The sequence below is a fragment of the Phocoena sinus genome, chromosome 9 (assembly GCF_008692025.1).
Source record: "Phocoena sinus isolate mPhoSin1 chromosome 9, mPhoSin1.pri, whole genome shotgun sequence".
Taxonomy (NCBI): domain Eukaryota; kingdom Metazoa; phylum Chordata; class Mammalia; order Artiodactyla; family Phocoenidae; genus Phocoena; species Phocoena sinus.
Window position 1 is genome coordinate 91,180,566 of NC_045771.1, and position 26,588 is coordinate 91,207,153.

Sequence of the window (26,588 nt, forward strand, 5' to 3'; positions counted from 1 at the left end):
AGCCCCACTCGTGTACCTGGGGCGACCAGGACCTCTGGGGAAGTCCTCTTCCTGCTTGGAAATTAGGTGGCCTGTGCCTGTGTAAACACCCTAGGGCTAGTGTCTGAGTCCTCCCCCGCTTAACCTTCATGCAGCGGACAAATTCTAAGCTGCGCAAAACGGGATATGGGGGTGTTGTCTTCCCCCGGTGGGGAGGCCTTAAGGAAAGAGGCTGCAGGTGGGAATCACACCATCAGGACATGTGGAGATTAGGTGACGTTTCAAACACCTTCCCGCCCAGAGGTCCTACCGTCCTTTGGGCGTCCCAGGCATGTTTATTTGTCGGTTAGGTCCCCTGCCCCTGGAGATTTAGGCACCTGGAGTGGGGATCGGGCAGCACATCTCCAGGGGGGCTGCATTCGCTGGAACATCCTCACCAGGTCCCTCAGCAGCACGAAAGTCCCGCCCGGAGACCCAAGCCTGCTCTGGCTGCAGGGATGTGACACCTGGTTTGGTCTCCGCCGCTGAGTGAAGTTAGTGACAATTCCTACCTCCCTTTTGTTTTTTATTTTCCTAATGGGATATAGCAGATTTGCCATGTTGTGTTCCTTCCTGGTGAACTCCTACTTGTTTCTCTTACGTACAGAATTTGCATATTTTTGTTCAGATTACTACCAGGCTTACATATACTTTTTCGTCTATTACCACGTGTTGAGTCAAGTTCTATGTGCGAAAAGTGGCTATTTATTCCTTAATCATTTTCTGTATATAAGGGTATGTATGCCAGTGTCAAACCACAGGTCGATGCCTCTCCCGCTGCCTTTCCCCACGGGTAGTCATACGTTTGCTTTCTAAATCTGTGACTGTGTTTCTGTTATGGAAGTTGGTTTATTTGTATTAATTTTTAGATTCTGCCTATAAGTGATATCATATGATATTTCACTCTCCTTGACGTTTGTCATCCAGTATGACTCGACCTAGGTCCATCCGAGTGTTCCAAATAGACGCGTTTCCTTCACTTCCTGGCTGAGTAATATTCCATTGTTCATATAGACCGCAACTTCCTTATCCATTCTTCTTTACCAGGACAGTTAGTTTGCTTGCAAGTCTACGCTCTTGAAACGATGGCTGCACGAAATATAGGGGTGCGGGTGTCCTTCGATTACTGGCTTTCCCAGGATATACGCCACAGAGTGGAATTTCCGGGTCCTCTGTAGCTCTAGAGTTTAGATGTTTAGGAAGCTCCAAAGTGTTCCCCAGAGTGGCTGTAAGCAATTTACCTTCCCACCATCAGCTGGGCAGGGTTAGCTTTTCTTTCCACACCCCCTCCAGCATTTCTTGCTGTTACAGTTGGTGATGATGGTCATTCTGAATGGTGAGACACGATTACTCTCTGTCGAGTTGATTTGCATTACGGGAAGATTAGGTTGGCCAAAAAGGGCCTTCGGTGTTTTCCGTAATACACCAGGTGAGAACCCGAACCCCCTTTTCTCCAACCCAGGCACTGGTGCTATTAGCAGCTTCTGATAGGCTTTAACGTGCCAGTAACACATACCCGATGATAGGCGTTTCCTGCAATTCTGCCTTGTGTTCGCATCCTTTTCCAAGACTTACCCCGAAGGTATGTAGCAATGGAAGGTGTCATTTACAGCCCTGCAGACCCTGTGAATTGCAGCGCCCCTGAGCACCTGTTTTCAGGTTGTTGTTACAGGAAGCGGCCACAAGGCGGCAGGATTTCTTTAAGCCCCAAACGGGTCCCTGGGGCTACCTCAGCCTTTGGAAATGTCCTGTCCCTGCTGGGAAATTAGATGGCCTGTGCCTGTGCAAACACCCTAGGGCTTGTGTCTGAGTCCTCCCCCAGTTAAGCTTCGTCCAGGGAACAAATTCCAAGCTGGAAACCGGGTTTTGAGGGTATTTTCTTCCCCAGGCAGGGAGACCTTAAGGAAAGAGGCTCGCGGTGGGAACCACACCTTCGGTAAATCTGGAGATTAGGTGCCGTTTCAAACATCTTCCCGCCCAGAGGTTCTACCATCCTTTGGGCGTCCCAGGCATGTTTATTTGTAGGTTAGGTCCCCTGCCCCTGGAGATTTAGGCAGCTGGAGTGGGGATCGGGCGGCACATCTCCAGGGGGGCTGCATTCGCTGGAACATCCTCACCGGGTCCCTCAGCAACACGAAAGTCCCGCCCGGAGACCCAAGCCTGCTCTGGCTGCAGGGATGTGACACCTGGTTTCGTCTCCGCCGCTTAACGAATTCAGTAATAATTCCCATCCCCCCTTTCATTTCTGATTTTCATACTGGGATATAGCAGATCTGCAATATTGTTTTCCTTTCTGGTGAAGTCGTATTTGCTTCCCTCGTGCAGAGAAGTGTCTGTGTTTTTGTGTGGATTACTCCCAAGCTTACATATCGTCTTTCATCTATTACAGTGTGTTGAGTCGAGTTCTGTGTGCTGAAAGCAGGTGCTTATTCATTAATCATTTTCTGTATGTAAGGATAGGTATGCCAACTTCAAACTCCACGTTGATGCCTCTCCCGCTGACTTTCCACTGGGGAAGCCATAAGTTTGCTTTCTAAATCCGTGACTGTGTTCCTGTTATGGAAGTTGGTTCATATGTATTCAGTTCTAGATTTTTCCTGCGAGTGAAAGCGTATGTTTCCTTGTCTTTGACGTTTTTCGTCCACTATGACTCTACCTAGGACCATCCTAGTGCTGCAAATGGGCTCACTTCCTTCATTTCCTGGCTGAGTAATATTCCGTGGTTCATATGTACCGAAACTTCTTTATCCATTCTTCTTTACCAGGACAGTTAGTTTGCTTGCAAGTCTACGCTCTTGAAACGATGGCTGCACGAAATATAGGGGTGCGGGTGTCCTTCGATTACTGGCTTTCCCAGGATATACGCCACAGAGTGGCATTTCCGGATCCTCTGTAGCTCTAGAGTTTAGGTGTTTAGGAAGCTCCAAAGTGTTCCCCAGAGTGGCTGTAAGCAATGTACCTTCCCACCATCAGCTGGGCAGGGTTAGCTTTTCTTTCCACACCCCCTCCAGCATTTCTTGCTGTTACAGTTGGTGATGATGGTCATTCTGAATGGTGAGACACGATTACTCTCTGTCGAGTTGATTTGCATTACGGGAAGATTAGGTTGGCCAAAAAGGGCCTTCGGTGTTTTCCGTAATACACCAGGTGAGAACCCGAACCCCCTTTTCTCCAACCCAGGCACTGGTGCTATTAGCAGCTTCTGATAGGCTTTAACGTGCCAGTAACACATACCCGATGATAGGCGTTTCCTGCAATTCTGCCTTGTGTTCGCATCCTTTTCCAAGACTTACCCCGAAGGTATGTAGCAATGGAAGGTGTCATTTACAGCCCTGCAGACCCTGTGAATTGCAGCGCCCCTGAGCACCTGTTTTCAGGTTGTTGTTACAGGAAGCGGCCACAAGGCGGCAGGATTTCTTTAAGCCCCAAACGGGTCCCTGGGGCTACCTCAGCCTTTGGAAATGTCCTGTCCCTGCTGGGAAATTAGATGGCCTGTGCCTGTGCAAACACCCTAGGGCTTGTGTCTGAGTCCTCCCCCAGTTAAGCTTCGTCCAGGGAACAAATTCCAAGCTGGAAACCGGGTTTTGAGGGTATTTTCTTCCCCAGGCAGGGAGACCTTAAGGAAAGAGGCTCGCGGTGGGAACCACACCTTCGGTAAATCTGGAGATTAGGTGCCGTTTCAAACATCTTCCCGCCCAGAGGTTCTACCATCCTTTGGGCGTCCCAGGCATGTTTATTTGTAGGTTAGGTCCCCTGCCCCTGGAGATTTAGGCAGCTGGAGTGGGGATCGGGCGGCACATCTCCGGGGGGGCTGCATTCGCTGGAACATCCTCACCGGGTCCCTCAGCAACACGAAAGTCCCGCCCGGAGACCCAAGCCTGCTCTGGCTGCAGGGATGTGACACCTGGTTTCGTCTCCGCCGCTTAACGAATTCAGTAATAATTCCCATCCCCCCTTTCATTTCTGATTTTCATACTGGGATATAGCAGATCTGCAATATTGTTTTCCTTTCTGGTGAAGTCGTATTTGCTTCCCTCGTGCAGAGAAGTGTCTGTGTTTTTGTGTGGATTACTCCCAAGCTTACATATCGTCTTTCATCTATTACAGTGTGTTGAGTCGAGTTCTGTGTGCTGAAAGCAGGTGCTTATTCATTAATCATTTTCTGTATGTAAGGATAGGTATGCCAACTTCAAACTCCACGTTGATGCCTCTCCCGCTGACTTTCCACTGGGGAAGCCATAAGTTTGCTTTCTAAATCCGTGACTGTGTTCCTGTTATGGAAGTTGGTTCATATGTATTCAGTTCTAGATTTTTCCTGCGAGTGAAAGCGTATGTTTCCTTGTCTTTGACGTTTTTCGTCCACTATGACTCTACCTAGGACCATCCTAGTGCTGCAAATGGGCTCACTTCCTTCATTTCCTGGCTGAGTAATATTCCGTGGTTCATATGTACCGAAACTTCTTTATCCATTCTTCTTTCCCAAGACAATCAGTTTGCTTGCAAGTCTATGCTCTTGAAAAGAGGGCTGCCCTAAATATTTGGGGTGCCTGTGTCCTTCGATTACTGGCTTTCCCAGGGTATATGCCCGAGAGTGGCATTTCCGGATCCTCTGTAGCTCTAGATTTTAGGTGTTTAGGAAGCTCCAAACTATCCTCCAGAGTAGCTGTTCGCAATGTACCTTCCCACCATCAGCTGGGCAGGGTTAGATTTTTCCACGCCTCCTCCAGCATTCCTTTTTGTTAGACTTGGTGATGAAGGTCATTCTGAATGATGAGAGATGACTCCTCTCTGTCGGGTTGATTTGCATTGCCGGAATATCCGATTCCCAAAAAGGGCCTTCGGTGTTTTCCATAATACACCACGGAAAAATCCGAACGCCCCTTTGGTCCAACCGAGTCACTGGTGCTATTTAGCAGCTTTTCGCGTGCTTTAATGTGCCAGTAAAACCTACCTGTTGTAGTGCATTCGCTGCAGTTCCGCCTTGTTTTCACGTGTTTTTCCGATCACCTGCCCCAAGACATTGAGCGAGGTCAGGTGTCATTTACAACACTGCACGCCATGTAATTTGCATTGTCCCTGAAGGCCGGTTTTCAGGTTGTTGTTACGGGAAGCGGCCACAAGGCGGCAGGATTTCTCTAAGCCCCACTCGTGTACCTGGGGCGACCAGGACCTCTGGGGAAGTCCTCTTCCTGCTTGGAAATTAGGTGGCCTGTGCCTGTGTAAACACCCTAGGGCTAGTGTCTGAGTCCTCCCCCGCTTAACCTTCATGCAGCGGACAAATTCTAAGCTGCGCAAAACGGGATATGGGGGTGTTGTCTTCCCCCGGTGGGGAGGCCTTAAGGAAAGAGGCTGCAGGTGGGAATCACACCATCAGGACATGTGGAGATTAGGTGACGTTTCAAACACCTTCCCGCCCAGAGGTCCTACCGTCCTTTGGGCGTCCCAGGCATGTTTATTTGTCGGTTAGGTCCCCTGCCCCTGGAGATTTAGGCACCTGGAGTGGGGATCGGGCAGCACATCTCCAGGGGGGCTGCATTCGCTGGAACATCCTCACCAGGTCCCTCAGCAGCACGAAAGTCCCGCCCGGAGACCCAAGCCTGCTCTGGCTGCAGGGATGTGACACCTGGTTTGGTCTCCGCCGCTGAGTGAAGTTAGTGACAATTCCTACCTCCCTTTTGTTTTTTATTTTCCTAATGGGATATAGCAGATTTGCCATGTTGTGTTCCTTCCTGGTGAACTCCTACTTGTTTCTCTTACGTACAGAATTTGCATATTTTTGTTCAGATTACTACCAGGCTTACATATACTTTTTCGTCTATTACCACGTGTTGAGTCAAGTTCTATGTGCGAAAAGTGGCTATTTATTCCTTAATCATTTTCTGTATATAAGGGTATGTATGCCAGTGTCAAACCACAGGTCGATGCCTCTCCCGCTGCCTTTCCCCACGGGTAGTCATACGTTTGCTTTCTAAATCTGTGACTGTGTTTCTGTTATGGAAGTTGGTTTATTTGTATTAATTTTTAGATTCTGCCTATAAGTGATATCATATGATATTTCACTCTCCTTGACGTTTGTCATCCAGTATGACTCGACCTAGGTCCATCCGAGTGTTCCAAATAGACGCGTTTCCTTCACTTCCTGGCTGAGTAATATTCCATTGTTCATATAGACCGCAACTTCCTTATCCATTCTTCTTTACCAGGACAGTTAGTTTGCTTGCAAGTCTACGCTCTTGAAACGATGGCTGCACGAAATATAGGGGTGCGGGTGTCCTTCGATTACTGGCTTTCCCAGGATATACGCCACAGAGTGGAATTTCCGGGTCCTCTGTAGCTCTAGAGTTTAGATGTTTAGGAAGCTCCAAAGTGTTCCCCAGAGTGGCTGTAAGCAATTTACCTTCCCACCATCAGCTGGGCAGGGTTAGCTTTTCTTTCCACACCCCCTCCAGCATTTCTTGCTGTTACAGTTGGTGATGATGGTCATTCTGAATGGTGAGACACGATTACTCTCTGTCGAGTTGATTTGCATTACGGGAAGATTAGGTTGGCCAAAAAGGGCCTTCGGTGTTTTCCGTAATACACCAGGTGAGAACCCGAACCCCCTTTTCTCCAACCCAGGCACTGGTGCTATTAGCAGCTTCTGATAGGCTTTAACGTGCCAGTAACACATACCCGATGATAGGCGTTTCCTGCAATTCTGCCTTGTGTTCGCATCCTTTTCCAAGACTTACCCCGAAGGTATGTAGCAATGGAAGGTGTCATTTACAGCCCTGCAGACCCTGTGAATTGCAGCGCCCCTGAGCACCTGTTTTCAGGTTGTTGTTACAGGAAGCGGCCACAAGGCGGCAGGATTTCTTTAAGCCCCAAACGGGTCCCTGGGGCTACCTCAGCCTTTGGAAATGTCCTGTCCCTGCTGGGAAATTAGATGGCCTGTGCCTGTGCAAACACCCTAGGGCTTGTGTCTGAGTCCTCCCCCAGTTAAGCTTCGTCCAGGGAACAAATTCCAAGCTGGAAACCGGGTTTTGAGGGTATTTTCTTCCCCAGGCAGGGAGACCTTAAGGAAAGAGGCTCGCGGTGGGAACCACACCTTCGGTAAATCTGGAGATTAGGTGCCGTTTCAAACATCTTCCCGCCCAGAGGTTCTACCATCCTTTGGGCGTCCCCAGGCATGTTTATTTGTAGGTTAGGTCCCCTGCCCCTGGAGATTTAGGCAGCTGGAGTGGGGATCGGGCGGCACATCTCCGGGGGGGCTGCATTCGCTGGAACATCCTCACCGGGTCCCTCAGCAACACGAAAGTCCCGCCCGGAGACCCAAGCCTGCTCTGGCTGCAGGGATGTGACACCTGGTTTCGTCTCCGCCGCTTAACGAATTCAGTAATAATTCCCATCCCCCCTTTCATTTCTGATTTTCATACTGGGATATAGCAGATCTGCAATATTGTTTTCCTTTCTGGTGAAGTCGTATTTGCTTCCCTCGTGCAGAGAAGTGTCTGTGTTTTTGTGTGGATTACTCCCAAGCTTACATATCGTCTTTCATCTATTACAGTGTGTTGAGTCGAGTTCTGTGTGCTGAAAGCAGGTGCTTATTCATTAATCATTTTCTGTATGTAAGGATAGGTATGCCAACTTCAAACTCCACGTTGATGCCTCTCCCGCTGACTTTCCACTGGGGAAGCCATAAGTTTGCTTTCTAAATCCGTGACTGTGTTCCTGTTATGGAAGTTGGTTCATATGTATTCAGTTCTAGATTTTTCCTGCGAGTGAAAGCGTATGTTTCCTTGTCTTTGACGTTTTTCGTCCACTATGACTCTACCTAGGACCATCCTAGTGCTGCAAATGGGCTCACTTCCTTCATTTCCTGGCTGAGTAATATTCCGTGGTTCATATGTACCGAAACTTCTTTATCCATTCTTCTTTCCCAAGACAATCAGTTTGCTTGCAAGTCTATGCTCTTGAAAAGAGGGCTGCCCTAAATATTGGGGTGCGTGTGTCCTTCGATTACTGGCTTTCCCAGGGTATATGCCCGAGAGTGGCATTTCCGGATCCTCTGTAGCTCTAGATTTTAGGTGTTTAGGAAGCTCCAAACTATCCTCCAGAGTAGCTGTTCGCAATGTACCTTCCCACCATCAGCTGGGCAGGGTTAGATTTTTCCACGCCTCCTCCAGCATTCCTTTTTGTTAGACTTGGTGATGAAGGTCATTCTGAATGATGAGAGATGACTCCTCTCTGTCGGGTTGATTTGCATTGCCGGAATATCCGATTCCCAAAAAGGGCCTTCGGTGTTTTCCATAATACACCACGGAAAAATCCGAACGCCCCTTTGGTCCAACCGAGTCACTGGTGCTATTTAGCAGCTTTTCGCGTGCTTTAATGTGCCAGTAAAACCTACCTGTTGTAGTGCATTCGCTGCAGTTCCGCCTTGTTTTCACGTGTTTTTCCGATCACCTGCCCCAAGACATTGAGCGAGGTCAGATGTCATTTACAACACTGCACGTCATGTAATTTGCATTGTCCCTGAAGGCCGGTTTTCAGGTTGTTGTTACGGGAAGCGGCCACAAGGCGGCAGGATTTCTCTAAGCCCCACTCGTGTACCTGGGGCGACCAGGACCTCTGGGGAAGTCCTCTTCCTGCTTGGAAATTAGGTGGCCTGTGCCTGTGTAAACACCCTAGGGCTAGTGTCTGAGTCCTCCCCCGCTTAACCTTCATGCAGCGGACAAATTCTAAGCTGCGCAAAACGGGATATGGGGGTGTTGTCTTCCCCCGGTGGGGAGACCTTAAGGGAAGAGGCTGCAGGTGGGAATCACACCATCAGGACATGTGGAGATTAGGTGACGTTTCAAACATCTTCCCGCCCAGAGGTTCTACCATCCTTTGGGTGTCCCAGGCATGTTTACTTGTACGTTGGGTCCCCAGCCCCTGGAGATTTAGGCACCTGGAGTGCGGATCAGGCAGCACATCTGCAATGGGGCTGCATTAGGTGCACATCGTCACCAGGTCTCTCAGTCCCCCGAAAGTGCAGCTTTGATACCCAAGCCCGCTCTGGCTGCAGGGTTGTGACAGTATGTTGGGTCTCCGACACTGGACAAATTTCCTAACAATTCCCCACCTCTTTTTTTTAGTTTATGTTTGTAATGGAATAAAGCACATTTTCAATGTTGTGTTTCTTTCTGGTTAACCCCCACCTGATTCCCTTATGCAGAGACATTTATATATTCTTCTTTTGATTTCTACCAATCTTTCATATTCTTTGTCGTGTATTGCTGGATATTGAGTTCTGTGTGCTATACAGTAGGTCCTTACTGAATACCTATTTTCTGTATGTAAGGGTGTATCGTAATTTAAACTTTCTAATTTATGTTTCCCACTCAACCTTTCACCTTTGATAGCCATAAGTTTTTTCCCTAAATCTGTGACTCTGTTTCATGTTAATTTGTATCAATTTTTGATTCCACTTAGAAGTGACTTTACATGATAGTCTCAGTGTGACTTATGTCACTTTTTATGATCGTGTCTATGTTCATCCATGCTTTTGCAAAAAGTGTCATTACAGTACACTTTTGACTCTGTTTTTCTCAGTTTACTTAAATACTATAATGACACTGTAAGTAATTATTATCAACTCAATCAACCACAGATGCTCAAATTAGCATTTTGGTATAGTTTTGTTGTTGTTTAAGCATCATCTAAGAAAATGAAAATTTTCAGGAAGAAAGGAGATGATTAGGACATAAAGTATAGTTATTCCCTCCGTAATGAGCAGGATTCTGTGAGGCTCCTTGGCACAAAAGTATTTCTGTGTCCCCTGTTTCTTGCTTGTAGGAAGTAGTTTTCATTCAGACTCCATGACCTTCCCTGAGTTCCAAAGGCAGGTTCAAACAGTTGCTAATTAGACATGGAGGCAAGGGAGGAGCAGTCAAGAAACAATAGTGAAGGGCTTCCCTGACGGCGCAGTGGTTGAGAGTCCGCCTGCCGATGCAGGGGACACGGGTTCGTGCCCCGATCCGCGAAGATTCCACATGCCGCGGAGCGGCTGGGCCCGTGAGCCATGGCCGCTGAGCCTGCGCGTCCGGAGCCTGTGCTCCGCAACGGGAGAGGCCACAGCAGTGAGAGGCCCGCGTACCACAAAAAAATAAAAAGAAAAAAAAGAACCTGCCTGCCAGTGCAGGGGACAGGGGTTCGAGCCCTTGTTCAGGAAGATCCCACATGTCGGGGAGCAACTAAGCTGGGGTGCCACAACTACTGAGCCCTCGTGCTGCAACTACTGAAGCCCAGGCGCTTAGAGCCCATGCACCGCAGTAAGATAAGCCACCGCAATGAGAAGCCCGCGCACGGTGACGAAGAGCAGCCCCTGCTCGCTGCAATTAGAGAAAGCCCGTGCTGCAGCAATGAAGACCCAACGCAGTCAAAAATAAATAAAATAAAATAGCTTTTTTTAAAGAAAGATACAATAGTGAAGCCTGGGGGCAGGGTCCTGGTTCCCCTCAAGGGATACGTATAATATCTTTGAGCTGTTTTGCAGATGCTAAAATCCGCGCCAGGTGAAAGAAGTTGACTGCATGCTGCCCATAAACACATAGACCCTAGACCGGTAGGAACCAGAAGGTTGATGATGCTGACTCCCAAATACCTCACCACCAACCAATCAGAAGAACGTACACGTGTTGCCCACGCCCTCCTCTTTGAAGCATTACTGTAAAACTCCTCTCCATCCCCTCTGGGTAGGGACACACGGTGGTTTTGTTTTGTTTTGTTTTGTTTTGCGGTACGTGGGCCTCTCACTGTTGTGGCCTCTCCCGTTGCGGTGCACAGGCTCCGGACGCGCAGGCTCAGCGGCCATAGCTCAGGAGCCCAGCAGCTCCGCGGTATGTGGGATCTTCCCGGATCGGGCCACGAACACCGTGTCTCCTGCATCAGCAGGCGGACTCTCAACCGCTGCGCCACCAGGGAAGCCCCCGGGACACACGGTTTTGAGGGCCTTAACCTTCTGTGGCCCCCTTTACCTGGCAAGGCAATAACTATCCTTTTCTGCTTCACACAAAACTCTGTCTCCGAGATTCAATTCGGTACTGATGTACAGAGGCGGAATTTTGGCTACAGTAAAACCACGAACTACCCAGGGAAGAGGGCTCTATGGGCAGTACACCTGAGACCATGTGGGCTGTTTGTGTCCTAATAGATGGAGAAATTCAACCCCACCAAACCTGAGTTAATCAATCAAGGCCGGCCAGTGCCAGAGATGAGGACTTGCCCCAGAAGAGAACGAGGTAGTAGAAAGAAAACCAAGGAATTCTCTTCCTCACTGGTTAGTGCTGCGTCCAGCAGGAATAGGTGGGGCACAGAATTGTGCAAGAGGCAGGGGCACACTGTGGTTTGCTGCTGATTGAGTGCATGAGCTTAGGTGTGTTATTTAAACTCTCTGAGCCTGTTTCCTTTTCTTAAAAACCGGATTAATGATACCTATCTTGCAATCTTATGAGATCTCTTTAAAGTTCATTTAAGGTGTCTGGTACACAGCAGCTTTTTAATAAATGGTAGTGTACTAGTCGTGTTTCTGGATTGCAAGTAATCTCTGAGAAATCATCTCTGGTTCAGTTTGGCAAAACGGAATAATTATTGGCAAGCTGTCTGATAGCAAAAGAACCGATGTGAAGTTTTGAGAAGCAGGCAGGAAGATAGGCGGCCCCAGCTGAGATTTTCCACAGGTAGGGTTTGAATGGAGCACTGCCATTGTCACCACTGGCCACCGAGCAGCTGCTAGTGGCATGAATTCTAAGCTGTCAGTTTCTTTGTGCCACTCCTGACTTTGGTCCTGGGAAGAGCATCTGATTGGCTTAGGTTCTGTGCCTGTTCTACCTCTTTGGAGTCAGGAGAGCCAGGGAGGGCCACTTGGGCTTCCTAGTGGAGTGTGATCTCACACTGTGACAGATCTGTCAAACATAGAGTGAGGTTTCCACTAGACGACAGCGCCAAAGTAACGAACCTCTACTACAGATGTGACTGTTATGTGGTTCTCTGGAAGCCAACTCTATGCAACTCAGTGGAATAGCTTTATAGCTGAAAGGGAGCTTGTAGCCCCTCATTAGAAAATTTGGGCAACCAAGGTCCCAAGATACGACTTATACTAGATTACAGAGAAAGTGAAGAGCATTCAGGTCTAGAACTTTGGTCTCCTAATTGTCATTTCAGTTCTCCTCACTGCATTCTTTCCCATCTGTAAAATGGGTATGATAATAATGCTTACTGCCTGGAGCCCTCCTACAACTTGCTTGGATTTTAAGTCAAGCATCGCTTTCTTAGGAGAGCCTTCTGTCTCCAACTTACCTTCTCCCCAAAGCTGTTCTTTCTCCTATTTCTGTATTGACTGCCTATTTCTGTATTGCTTTCACTACCCACCCTGCCATCTAAGGTAGAAAGTTTGGAGCCATCATCATTGTTTCCTTCACTCTTAGTCTCACTTTCAGAATTGACAGAACTTGGTGATTGTTGCTAACCTTACTGGTGTCTCACCTGTATCCTTTTAGCACTCACTTTTTCTTTTCATGTTCACCCAAACCCTTCTTATTGGAAGCACCAGGGTCTCTTTGCCTGAGAGATTTCTCCCGCTGTTGGTGCTCACTCAGCCCACTTACAGGGCAGGCCAGATGTGCCAGGGAGTTAAAATCCCTACGAGCAGTCCTCAACCAAAGCCTGATGGAAGTTGATGGATATATTTTGGGTAGGACAACTCTGAAGCATGCTGTATGCTGTCTTCCAGAGGTGTCCAATGAGTCTGAGACACAATTGCCCACAGTGGTAATCTAGTCATTAATGTAACTGAAATCGTTTCCATCTCTTTTCCATCCCCTACTGATGCTTTCTTGGTTCATCTCTCCAACAGACTTGTTGCACTCAAATGCTTGTCTCCAGGTCTGCTTCTAGATGTAGTCAAGTAAAACAGTGACTAATTAGATATTGGGATAAAGGGAAGAACTGAGAATGGCTACGATATTTTTTCCTATGTTTGACTGGCTATATGGAGGTATCATGAATTATAAATATAAAGGAGACAATATGTATTTAACATTTTAGATATTAGATAATTGCCATTGAGGTGCTGGCAGAACCGCCCAGTTGGATGTGTTCAGTAGACAGCTGAAAATATGGAATTGGAGTCCAGGAGAGAAGTAGAAACAGGAGCTGAGGATCTAGGAGTTATCATTATCAGTGTATGCAGGTGGGTGCTAAAGCCAGGAAAATGGTTAAGATGGCCAAAATGCTTATCTACAAAGGAAAGAAGAGGGAGAATGGATATTGAGTACAGAGTGGTAGCCTCTATAACAAACACTAAATATCATTCATATCTTCTCTCCTAAAACAGCTTGCCTCAGCAAGGAGTAATTTCTTTTTTTCTTTTCTTTTCTTTTTTTTGGGCCATGCTGCGCGGCTTAGGCGTATGGGATCTTAGTTTCCCAACCAGGGATGAACCTGGGCCCTTGGCATTGAGAATGCGGAGTCTTAACCACTGGACCGCCAGGGAACTCCCATTAATTTCTAATTAGTATCTAAATCCACAGTGCCTGGGCAGTAAACTTTCAAGAAATGTAGAATTAAGTTTTATCCACGCTATACAGAGTTATTGCAAAGCAAGGATCAGAACTTAGATCTCTGTGCTCAGTTCTGAAGACAATGGTTTTCAGTGTCTCTTAAAAAAGTATGATATCAACCCCCACCCCCCACCCATTCTAATTTGCTTCAACAGGGAGGTGTGTTTCCCATCTGAGGAGATAGAAGATAGTGTGTTTTCTAAACATTGCCAGTTAGCTTAGTTACTTAGAGCAGGATGCCGGTGATACCACAGTCTTTGACCCCATCTCTTACATGGCACTTGAACTGAGGGAGAGATTATAAAGCAGTAATTAAGACTAAAGGCTTTGACTTGAGGGCTGCAGCTATCTGTCCTTGGTGAGACCTTGGGGGTGTTGTTTAACCTCTCAGGGCCTCATCCAAGAAGTAGAAATACTCGGAATCCTTCCTGTAGTTAGGGATAAAGTGAGATAGTGCCCGGAAAGTGCTGAGATTCCTCAGCCTAGCAGCATCAAGAACTGGTGAAACTTTACTTTTTGTAGTGTGCTTTAAGCAAACGATAGCTTTACGATAGCAAACGCCTTTCAAGTATTCTATAAGATCACATTGCAACCCCTGACACTTTCATTCCCCTAGAACGGTCCCTCCTTCCCTGCTGCCCCAAAGCACTACGCGCCTTACGACAGTGTACGACGCCGAGCCTGACCGGTCCACACGGCGCGGGCCAATTGCGCGGCGCCCGACCGATGACGTAGGCCGCGCTCGTGCATGCGCAGAGCTGGGAGACCTTGGCGAGGCGGCGGAGACGCTTAGTGGAGGTGAAAGCTTTTGGCGGAAAGGAAAGTCCAGCGGCAAGATGCAGAGCTGGAGTCGTGTGTACTGTTCTTTGGCTAAGGTGAGGGCCGACTGGGTGGGGTCGTGCTGAGCCAGAGGCACAGAGAGGTCCGCTGACGGGGTCCGGGACGCAGCCTAGGTGGTGGGGGTGGGAGAGGCCGGCGGCCAGGCCGGGACCAGCTGCGGCTCCACCCCTGAACCGGCTCAGCCCGGGCAGCGGTTCGGAGGCAGAGGCCTGGGCGGTGGAGAGGCCCCGCCGGTTGTATGACGGCCAGCAGTCACACACAGTTCCCTCCCAAGCCTGGGCCGTGGGGCCTGGCGGTCGCACGTAGGCCTTGCCCCCTTGGCGGAGGAAGTATGAGTCTACCTTGCCCCATATGGTCGACTCTTTTTCATAACCTTTGCTTATCCTCGGCCCGGCCCTGAGTGGCCTTTCTGTAGTGGACAGGTAACCTTGGGCCACCGCTTGAAAGACCCAGACCGAGTCAGCCCTAACACGTAGCCGTAGGAATTCCTCGAAGGTCCCGTAAGTGTTTGCAGTTTTAAGCTAGTGTGCATTGACTTTCCTCTTAGAAGCTCATATTTTTAATTGTAACAGGTTATTCTCAGGAAAGCTTTCCTTTTTCATTTATGTACCGAATACAGCCAAAGTGTATATATGTGGGATCGTGCCTGGATACAATATTGATGCAGACCTTAAAAATAATACAGTAGTCAGACTCCTTTGTTTCAAAGATGAGTAGCTTATGTTTTCCGAAGTTAATGTAACATGCTAGGAGTTGTACTTTTAGTGAAAGGCAGAGCTGGGACTAAAACTCAGGACTGATATTTATTCTGCTGTTCTTTGGACCGCTGTCCTGACCTCAGGTGCAAGAATTGCCTTGAAATAGACAACGTTACTAGCTCAGTGTAGGTTTTGTCACTGCTTCCCATTTGCCTTCTGTGATAGGAGCTATTTGCTTTGTTCCTTTGTGCCTCACTGTTCTTAGGAAATAGTAGCCATCCACATTTAGAGGTTGTTGTGGAGATTATGATGCAGTTTGTAAAACCGTAGTAGCTCTTGAATATGAGTACATTACTTGGTGCATTTTTCTAAGGTATTTTGTCTCATTTTCTATTCCTGTTGGATGGTTCAGGTACATCTTCATAGGTTGTACATGGATCACGTGTAAAAAGGTTGCATAATGAAATTATCCAAGTACTTAAGCTAGAACTTTGAACACTTTAGTTATGACATTAAAATGATCCCTGGCACCAAAAGTTAGCCATGTTTCCTGAAAATTTAATAAAACTTAACACCATTGAGTAACATGTTTTAGTTAGGTTAAATATGAAATGGGATGTTGACTGTTCATAATGAAAAGTGTGGTAAGCTGACTGTTTTTACAGAGGAGGAGAAATTGATGTGTAACCTCTGTGGCAATGGAAGATACATTAATAATCATTGCTTGATACATTTGCCTTAACTCATTGTTTTCAAGGACGTTCAGGAGTTCTATATTTTGAAATCATTTTACATAATAGGAACATTTTCTTTTCTTTGTTTCAGAGAGGCCATTTCAATCGAGTATCTCATGGTCTGCAAGGAGTTTCTGCAGTGCCACTGAGAACTTATGCAGATCAACCAAGTAAGTACTTAGTAAAACAGGTTTTCCTCATATTAACTCATATTTCCTTTGTGTTTAAATGTAAAAGCAAGTGAATGGTAGAGTAACTAATAATAAAGTAATCGGTCATAGAATTCATTTGTTCATATGTTTATTCACTTAAATGTTTATTGAGCATCTAGTGTGTTCTGGGTGGTGAATGAGGCAAAGCCCTACTGTTATGGAACTTATAGTCTGGGGGTAAAAGACAAACAGTACACAAGTAACAGGGAAATATTTTGGGAGGTCTTTGAAAACGAAAGCTGGTAATTGGGAGGTAAGGAGGCTATTTTAGATAGGGCGTCAGGGCTTTTCTGTGTAAGGGCCTGAGTAAAGTGAGGGAGTGAGAAGTTTATTTCAGGCAGAGGGAAACAGCAGTGAGAAGGGTCTGAGGTGAGAATTCAGTTGTGAGGTTTAAGGAATTGCAAGAAGGCTGGTGTGGGTAGAGCAGAGACCCATAGAGTGTAAAAGCAGAGAGTTAGGCAGGGATCAGATATGGAGGGTTTTATAAGCCAGGCCAGGATTTTACTCCCAAGTGTGAGGGGAAACCACTGAAGGGTGTTGGGCAGAGGAGCGATTTTATATGTTTACACTTAAAAAGTTAGGCACTTCCACTGCGGGGAGCATGGGTTTTGATCCCTGGTAGGGGAACTAAGATCCTGCCTGCTGTGCTGTGTGGTCAAAAAAAAAACCCAGAAAACTTAATTCTGTCCACTGGGTAAGATTGAGTGTGTTAGTCGCTTAACATGGTTTAGAATTGTGAGAAATCTTTTTCCATGCTGAATGAAAATCTTGGTGGGCTTATCAAAAGCACGTTTTAAAGACTAGAAGAATGTACCCTGAAAGGAAGCTATGGACTATGAATACTTTTTTCTTTATACTTTTCTATATTTTTGAAGTTTCTGTAAAGGATATGTACTTTATCTTTTAAAGTATTTAAAACAGGGAGTTAATGGGTTTATAGTAAGATACTTTGGCCTCCCATTACCAAGACTGTTGAGTATTTGAAATTGTCTGTTTTTTTTTTTTTTTTTTTTTTTTTTTTGCGGTACGCGGGCCTCTCACTGTTGTGGTCTCTCCCATTGCGGAGCACAGGCTCCGGATGCGCAGGCTCAGAGGCCATGGCTCACGGGCGCAGCCGCTCCGCGGCATGTGGGATCTTCCCGGACCGGGGCACGAACCCGTGTCCCCTGCATCGGCAGGCGGACTCTCAACCACTGCGCCACCAGGGAAGCCCCTCTTTGTCTCTTTTGTTAAATGGGGTTATTACTTATTCTTCTCAGCTCAACAGGAGAAATATTAGATTTTCACTTCCAGAGCACGCAAGTAAGGACTTTTCATGGCTCATTCTGCACCTTTGGTATTACATATTCAAGGAGGATTTATTCAGTACCTTCTATTTGGCAGGCAGTCCCTGGGCAGGAACTTAGATTGTAATGTTCCGGGGAGAACTGAGCACTCATGAATCCAATAATTTAGTGATCCCTTGACATCGAGTAAATTATAAATCCCTCAGTACCCATGTAGATTCCGTGCATAAAGTCTTTGGTTGCATGAAGTAAGAAGTGTTTTATGTACATATTTATATTTGTCTGAGGTGTTTATTTAATGTCTGTACTTTCCTCAAGAGTGCACACTTCATTAGGGCAAGGACTGATTTGTGACTGTTCGGCACCAAAAATGGTACAGTAGGTACTCAGTGCATATTTATTGAATAAACTCTGGGGCCATGTCTGTTTTAGTTATGCTCCATCACAAGCATCCAGTATGATGCCTGGTACACAGTGAGTACCCAGCAGCAACAGTGATATTAACTGATGCATTGAGGGCTTACTCTGTCTCAGGCACAGTCTTTAATCCTTGTGGCTCTCCTACCAGGTGTGTGCTGCTATTTTCCCCATTTAGTGAATGCAGGAGCTAAGTCGAGAGAGCTTAGCTAGGAAATGACAGAGCTGGAAAAATTCTTCTGACTCTAGAGCTTACGCTCTTTATCCTTTTTCTGTTTGGCTTGCCTCGTTATGTGAGTATTGCTTGACCAACTTGAGGAGTTGAAGCGTATTATGATACAGTCCCTGTTACAGCATCTGGGAGGTGTTTGAATATGAACCAAATTCATCAAGATATGAAAAGTATTGTGTGTTGTTGTTGATATGACCTGTTTTCGTGACAGGAATAGACTTACAGCCCTTCATCAGTCACATTTGCTACGTTATTCATTTGTTATTTCAACAGATATGGAGTATCTACTGTGTGCCAGTTATTGGACTAGTTGCTGGGATACAACAGTGAACAGGGCAGACAAGTTGCAGCTGTATAGTTTACAGTCCACTGGGGAGTATAAACATCCAACAAATAATTGTGATAAGGACTCCACTGAGTCCCAGTGCTCCCAACTGAGCATTGGGAGTTATGATATCTGTATATGGATCAGGAATGGCCACAGTTATTTTCTAAGGAAATGATGATATCTGAAAAGGGTTGGGGTGGGAGTGGGTATGGGAGGAGGTGTTCCAGGTAGAAAGACCTGTATGTGGGAATATTTTGATGCGAGAAGGAGCATAGTGCATTTGAGGAGCCCGAAAAGGGCCAGTGTGGCTGAAATGTGTTGACGGTTGACTTCTCCAGGTTACAGAAGACCCTAACTCTTTATTTTAAGGGCAATTGGAGGTCATTGAAGTATTTTAAGCAGGGACGTGATATAATCAGATTTGTTTTTAAAGCTCGTTTTGGTTGCAGATCAGAGTTTTTATTGTAATAACTTTTTCTCTCGTTAGACTGTAAGAACCAGGGCTCTGTCGTTCATTGGTAGCCCAAGAGCTTAGAATTGTGTCTGTAATGTGAAATACTTGCTGTCAGTATTTATTTCTAGGTAGATGGGCCAGAATGTATGTGGGTGGACCAGCCCAATTCTGTGCGTGTAAGGTACCAGTAATTCATTATTGCTGAAACTTAAACTGCATGATCTTGGTTGATAAGCAGAATGTGGTGGAAGATGAGGCTGGAGAAATAGCTATCTAAGAGATTTAGATGTGTATATAGGAACTTGGATTGTATCTACCAAGAGGCAGGGAAACCAACGAGGAGCAAGAGAATAAAGTCCTACTTGGGTTTTGGCAGGAGGTAACACCGTGGTAGCTGAGGAGGGTGGGGATGGGGACTGGAGGCTGCAGGACCAAAATCGGGAGGAGGATCTGAGAAGGGAAGAAACATGTGTTGAGTGCTGAGTGTGCACCTGGCATTCTCCCAGGATCTTGACATACCTTATCTCTCACCTCTCTACTCTGGGATGTAGATATTACTGTCACTGTTATGCCTATGTTGCATCGAAGCCCAGAGAGATTAAATAATTTTCCCAAGAATTTAAGAGATGGTAGAGCTCATATTTGAACTCAGGTTTGTTTAACTTCAAATCCTTTCTTCTTTTACTGTGTTTCTCTTTCGTTATGGATTAGAGGGTTGTAGGGTTATCATCAGAAAGTAAAAGTATTAGAATTCAAGATTTTCTTTGAAGCTGAACTGTTTAGGGTGATCACAGGTAGAGGATGTGACTATGGAAATAGACTGAAGATTAAGGCTATTGATTATTTTATTGTAGTTTTTGTTTTGTTTTTTGGGTGTGGTTTTTTGTTTTGTTTTTTTTTGGCTGCACCATGCAACATGTGGGATCTTAGTTCTCCGACCAGGGATTGAACCAGTGCCCCCTGCAGTGGAAGTGCAGAGTCTTAACCACTGGACCGCCAGGGAAGTCCCAGGCTATTGATGATTTTAAAACAGACCCCCCCACCCCCATCAACAAAACAACAAGTAAACATTACAACAAGTAGCTCTTATACTCACTTAGTGAAATTGGTAATTAATAATTACTGCCTTACATTTCTTTTCCTATTCCTTTTTTTGTTTGTTTTAAAAATAATCTTGATTTATCTACATTTTGATATGTGCCTATTTCCCCTAACTATAACATAAGGTTTTTGAAGGTAGTGATGATTTCCTCATAGGGTAGGCATTCATGAAATTTGATTTCATTCTGATAATGAAGAGCTTCGTGTCATTTTAGTTGGAGTTCCTGATTGACCTGCAGATTATGGGATCATCTGAGTGTTTGAGAGGCATAATGGTGTAGGAGCATAGGCTTCAGAATCTAAAGAATATGGCTTGAATCCTGGCTGGATCAGTTACTAATTGTGCAACCTTATATAGGTTGTTTAGTTACCCTCAAGCCTTATTTTCTCCCTGTTAAATGGCAATAATAACTGTGTAACAGAGATGTGCCGAGGCTTAAATTAAGACAACAGGAAGCATTTAGCTCACTACCTGGCATGTAAATTATCCAAGTGGCAGATAATATTGCCGACTGACTTCTTAAAACATGTGTTGTAATTTGTTGATGATTACAGTTGGTTTGTAACCGGACACCTTTATTTCAGTGGTAGCCTTGATAATGTGGTATCCTTAGTTTCCTCATAATGATATAATAAGTAACATTTGTAGAGTAACTTGTAGAGCACTTTTTCCTGCTTTTTCTTTCGGTTCATTTCATGGCGTTGACTAATTAAGTCAGTCACCTCTTATTGTACCCCAGTATTTCTTAAAGTATCAACCCGATAGCTTTCTCCTGGTATTTTACTGCCACCTGAAATGAAGATTGCTATCCAGCTGTCTTTTGCCGTTTTGGCTTAGTCATCGTTCTCTTATGCTATCAATTTGTATATCCTTTTCAGTTTTTCTTTTTCACTTTTAAAGGCTGATGCTAGTTTTGTAAAATTATATATTAAGTGTTCCCTAAATTAATGTATTTGGTTTAACTACTTTTCTATATCCTGATTTTTAAAACTGCTTTAAAATTGAGAAATGCTTCTTGACAAGGAGATAGTGAGTCAGAATCAGGTATTGTAAACTGTCACTTATAAGCAGCCTTTGGTAAAGGTGAAAGCTAGCTGGTTTGTTTTTCCAGTATTTTATTATGAAGAATTTCAAACATTTAGAAAAGTTGCAAGAATTTTACAGTGAATACCCATGGATTCTTCACATTTTACTATACTTACATTATCACATATCTGTTCATCCATATACGTATCCATTCATTCTTACTTTTCTGATGCGTTTCAAGGTAAATTGCAGACATTGGTGTACTTCCCCTAAATAATAGCTTATTTTTGAAGCTTTGCATTGGATCATACCCTCCTATACTTTCAGTTGACAAATCTTCAGATGAAGACTTCTTTTTCCCTTCATCTTTGTGCTTCCTAGCACTTTAGTGGGATTCTGATGGAATGGTGCACTTAGTATCTTCAGTGCAAGGCGAACTGTTTTTTGGTATTTTCTACAGTTTTTAAAAAGACCTAAGATGACACAGTAAATTGGGAAATAAAATGCAAGTATTTTGGCTTTTTTGTGTTTAAATTTAATCAACAAACATGTATATTATAACCAAAAAAATGTTTAAAAATCAGCAAAGAAACATGTGGAGCTTGTATTTAGATTACTGTGAAATTAAAAATTAGGACCCAAACTAAGGGATATTGTTTAGGTCCTGATTTGGTTCAAGATTTGAAAATAGAAATACATTTTATTACATACTTAATTCTGAACATGAATGAGTGAACCAAGCGTTGTGGCCAAAAAGCATAAATGGATCAGTAGAAATTGAAGCAATACTTTTATCATGTATTGGACCAGCTGTATTTTTTTCATGTATTGAGTAATCCTAATTATCATCTGACATAACCAAGGAGAATCAGTACTATGATTTATTCAGTAGGACGATCCTTAGATTTTGTGGATAACTGGGTTGGCTAACTTGTTAGTTGTCAAATAACATAGAGGTTATTTGATTCTGTTCAGGCCAGCAAAGGTCTTTTGAATGATACTACACTCCCATCCCCTAGGAGGTGTGGGTTTTGTGGGGGAGGGATGATAAGAAATTAAAATTGCTGTCTTTGTAGGTCAGAATATAGTTACTATACAGTGAATACTTACTATGTATGTTCCAGGTACTATGCTAAGCTATTTGCATACATTATTTATTCTGTATTACAGCCCTATGAGGTAGATTTTCTTGTACTGTTTATTTTGCAGATGAGTAAACTGAGGCTGAAGCAGGTTAAATTACTCATCTAAGGTCAGATAGCTAGTTATTATAAAGCTTGATTATTGCCCTTGGGGATAGGTGAAACGGAGGAATGGAGTAGTTTGAATAATGGAAATACCACTGGAAGGAGAGACAGAAAACTGAATTGTGTCTCTGCCACACGATTGCTAGATGACCTTGGGCAAGTTAATTGACCTCTCCGAACCTAGTGTTTTTTATCTGTGATATATCGGATATATGCCATCCTCACCTTCGTCCTAGGAAGTTCTGGGTAAAACATGGTAATATATGTGAAAGTGTGTTAAAAACTGCTAAATGCAAGTTAATTGACCTCTCTGAACCTAGTGTTTTTTATCTGTGATATATCGGATATATGCCATCCTCACCTTCGTCCTAGGAAGTTCTGGGTAAAACATGGTAATATATGTGAAAGTGTGTTAAAAACTGCTAAATGCTAGGTTGCAATGACAGTTGGGGGGTGGAGAAGGGAGACTGTCTCTAACTCTTAACAGTTATTGTTGCTTTATTTGATGTTGGATTGAGGAGAATGGGAATAATTGGACTTAATTTTACATTTGTATCATAATTATTATATTCCTCAGGCTACTGATCAAAGTTAATTTTCAGTTTCTTATCTTTATATGATAAATGTCCAGAATAGTTCATTGAGTTCTGTTTAGCCTATTATCTTAAACTATACAAAATGTATCATTATTCAAATAAAGTTCAAAACGTATTTGCCATGCATTATAGGGAAGCAGAGTTTTCCCCCTGATATCTTAGAAGTTAAGTACCTGAAAAGGATATAATCAGTCTTAAATTTATTGAGAGAACTAAAGTATTATACAAAATTATCTTATTTAATCCAAACATCAATCATTTAAGACAGTGTTATTGTTCCTATATGACAGAAAAATGAGGTCACTTAGTCACACAACTAATAAGTGACAGGAGCTGAGATTTGAAGCCAGGTATGTCAGATTCCAAAGCTCAGGCTGTTTCCTTCATACAGATGTGTTAGTAAATGCCTGTCTGTTATGAAACTATGGAATTTAGCAAGGTCAGTGGGTCCAAAACTCAGTTATATTTTGGTATGCTGTAATGAATAAATAGAAAACAAAATTTAAAAATCTGTGCCATTTTCAGTTATGTCAAAGAACATCAGGTACCTAGGAATGAATAATACTGTGTAGAAAATGCTGATTATTTGTACTTTCTTGGAGGTGTAAAATGTAAGTTTTTTTTTAAATGTACTGTTTTTGGTCAATATTAAGCAATTTATTGTTTTGTATCAATTTGCTTTTATTGTAGTTGATGCTGATGTAACAGTGATAGGTTCTGGTCCTGGAGGATATGTTGCTGCTATTAAAGCTGCCCAGTTAGGCTTCAAGGTAAGGTTTAGGCTCAGACTAGGTGTTGATTCCTTTTCATTTGGCAAGAGTTGATCACATTCACAAAATACTTTGCAGGTAATTAATAATGGTAACTAATTTCTTAATTCTATAAATTATATTTAGGCCTGAGACTAATGAAGAGAGAGTTTATTCGATTGTAGTATTTTCATGAAATGCAAAGTGAAGTCATTATTTTTCCCCTCCCCCCAATACTTTTTTGTTTAGGCTTCTAATCACACTTTGGAAGATACGGTAATAGAGCCAAAAACATGTATTTGGTTGTTAAACAAAAATATCTTTTAGAATAATTCGCTTTTGGGTTAGTATTATTCAAATAATAAATTATAAAGGAGTCTATTTCATTCTCACAAACACAGCTTCAGTAGCATGTTTTGTAGAAGAATTAAGACAGATACATTTGGAATTTTAGTGAACTGAAACATTGCAGGTTATGTGCAGTAAATAATGTTTTCTTTGGTTGTAGGCCGTCTGCGTTGAGAAAAATGAAACACTCGGTGGAACTTGCTTGAACGTTGGTTGTATTCCTTCTAAGGTGAGCATATGTTTTGTGCAGTGCAGAAATTTTTTCATTAGCCACCAGCTAGAAGGATATATTGAGATTAGAATATTAAACTAATACAGTTATTAAAAAATAAACCAGGGATGATAAAAACATGTTTTTCCCTTGTTAAGAGTACTGTCTTCAGTCTGCCATACATTCCTGAAATAAATTCCTTGTCTCAGAATGCCTAGCCTTTGAGCTAGGCTCTGATGACAGACTCTGATGTTCCACTTTTTTTCCTTTTAGCTTTCCTTTACAGTGAAACAGATAATAGGTAGTAAATTCTTCTTTTAGGCCCTTTATATATGAAAATATGACTGCTTTTTTAACCTGCCTTTCTGAAGTGTGTATTTAATTCATTGCTTTTAAAGAAAGTAGTTTTTTCATTCTTGTTTGTTGAACGTTTAAGTCGTTATTGTTTGTCTTAGATTAATTATGTAAGAACAAACTGAATTGGTGTAGTCCTATATGCTATTTCACGTAGAGAATGTCATTTTGTAAGTGGCTTTTGATTATATATAGTTTGTGAAATTTGATAATTGAGTCTATTTCCTTTAGGCTTTATTGAATAACTCTCATTATTACCATATGGCCCACGGAAAAGATTTTGCATCTAGAGGAATTGAAAGTATGTATACCTTTCATATTTAGCAATATTATCACTTAACTTGACTCTTCTGGCTTAACTTGACTTGTGTCTCATGAGTGTGTAATATATGTTCAGTGAGGGAAGAGTAAGAAAAAGATCTTAATGTGAGAAGATTTATTTAAGAAAGAAGGCTTAAATTCATATTCCTACTATGACATCTTGTGTTCCTTTGCTAATGTGTGTGAGTCTGTGTGTGTGTGTGTATGTGTGTGTGTGTGTGTGTGTGTGAGAGAGAGAGAGAGAGAGAGGGAGGGAGAGAGAGAGGAGTCAGTTTTTATTTCCCTGAAACCTAGAGATCATTGGGAGGTGCTGGATTCCTGAGTGCCATGGGCAAATAATGGTGAAGGAAGCAAAGTCTCCTTAAGTTGTTGGTAGTGGAAAGAGGTGCAGGGAGAGGGGGAAGGATGCAGCATAGTGGAAAAGAAGGACATTTCATAACGTTTTAATTTGTTACGTCATATCTCCTGCCATTCTTTTTGGACTGTTTTCATTTCATCCTTTTTCTCCAATTATTGTTGTTTACAGATATATATAGATATAGAAATATATAGAGATATAGATATATTGATATATTGTTTGGCCCTTCTAGGAAGGGCCAAAACACACCTTGGTTGGAGGGGGGGTGTTAATTGATTTTCCTTCATTTATTTCTTTGTAGCGGTAGGTTTCTGAAAGATTGGGCTGTAGTGTAGGCAGGCAGGAAGGTATAGGAGTGATGTAGATACATTAAAGCAAATATATTAAGCTAGATGAAAAGTAGAATCAAAACTCACTTTCTGTACCCACAAAGGAAAGAAGAGACAGGGTTAGTCAAAGACGTGCATTGTAGGTAAAGCTTCATGTTCTAGCTCTGTGACTTTAGGTAAATCACATCTCTCAGGGCCTCTCTTTCCTCATCTTTAAGATAATGTGTTGGTTGCATGAGCTGATTTCTGAGGTATTCTTACATGTAATGTTCTGTTGAGTTTGAGTTGCTTTATCTTCTGAGTTGCTTCAGAGTTTTCTTCTGAATTAAATGAGTGAGTAAAATCTAGTTTATTAAATTCTTTTATATTAAGCTTCTGTATTTGAAGTTTTCAAATGTGTATTTTTAGTAGTTTCATGAAATTTACCCTTTTGTTTGCAATTTCCAGTGATGTTTTACTTTGTCATTTTTATCAATACTTAAATTTAAATCTCTTCCAGATTTATAGTTATCATAAGGTGTTTGGAGAATATATTGTCATAATGGGTATAATGTTTTATTTTGGACTTGGTTTTTCCTGAAGGTGGACTTTTTACAGTGTGTAATAGGTTCTGTTATTGTGATAGGATGCTGTTTGCCTTTTGCCAGCTATGATTATTGTATCAGTTATTAGAGTAAATATTTTTAATACTGCCTTTTATACAGTTCTGTAAGCATTAGGCTGCAGTTTTTTAGACCTTGATTAGTGAAAAATATCACACATTGCTTCAGGAATTTAGCTATGGACTAAAGATTTATTTAACAAATTACAGTGTCTGAAGTTCGCTTGAATTTAGACAAGATGATGGAGCAGAAGAGTAATGCAGTAAAAGCTTTAACGGGTGGAATTGCCCACTTATTCAAACAGAATAAGGTCAGTGTGTTTAATGTTCAAATTTTTGCTTTATTTTATATACACCTTAACATTGCTTTATGCTCACAGTGATGTTATTAGAACTTTGCTGCTGGAGAATATTTAATTTAAAACAGTATGTTAACCTGAAATAGATTTCCCTGATACATAGAACAAAACGTTTGCTGTTCCATACGTAGCATTACTAAGTAGGGAAGTATTTGGTATTGGATAAATTATTTAATAGTTTTTTC

The 26,588-nt window shown here is 43.3% G+C and overlaps 2 protein-coding genes across 5 annotated transcripts in view; one reads left to right on the forward strand and one right to left on the reverse strand.

Annotated features, from left to right (window-relative positions):
• Positions 1-14,348: 14,348 nt before the first annotated feature.
• Positions 14,349-26,588, forward strand: part of DLD (dihydrolipoamide dehydrogenase) — a 63,520-nt gene continuing 51,280 nt past the window's right edge. For all 4 annotated transcript variants that reach the window (XR_004351490.1, XM_032643563.1, XM_032643562.1 and 1 more), the window contains exons 1-6: positions 14,349-14,476; positions 15,965-16,043; positions 23,464-23,543; positions 24,031-24,099; positions 24,667-24,736; positions 26,255-26,355. Coding sequence is in view for 3 of the 4 variants with exons in the window: in XM_032643563.1 (XP_032499454.1) it covers positions 14,438-14,476; positions 15,965-16,043; positions 23,464-23,543; positions 24,031-24,099; positions 24,667-24,736; positions 26,255-26,355 (438 nt within the window). In the remaining variant the exon portion in view is untranslated. The remainder of the gene's footprint in view (positions 14,477-15,964; positions 16,044-23,463; positions 23,544-24,030; positions 24,100-24,666; positions 24,737-26,254; positions 26,356-26,588) is intronic.
• LAMB1 (laminin subunit beta 1) overlaps positions 23,805-26,588 on the reverse strand; it is a 111,035-nt gene continuing 108,251 nt past the window's right edge. Inside the window, exon 34 of the mRNA XM_032643561.1 lies at positions 23,805-24,147. Within this exon, the coding sequence (XP_032499452.1) occupies positions 24,137-24,147 (11 nt within the window). The 3' untranslated portion in view covers positions 23,805-24,136. The remainder of the gene's footprint in view (positions 24,148-26,588) is intronic.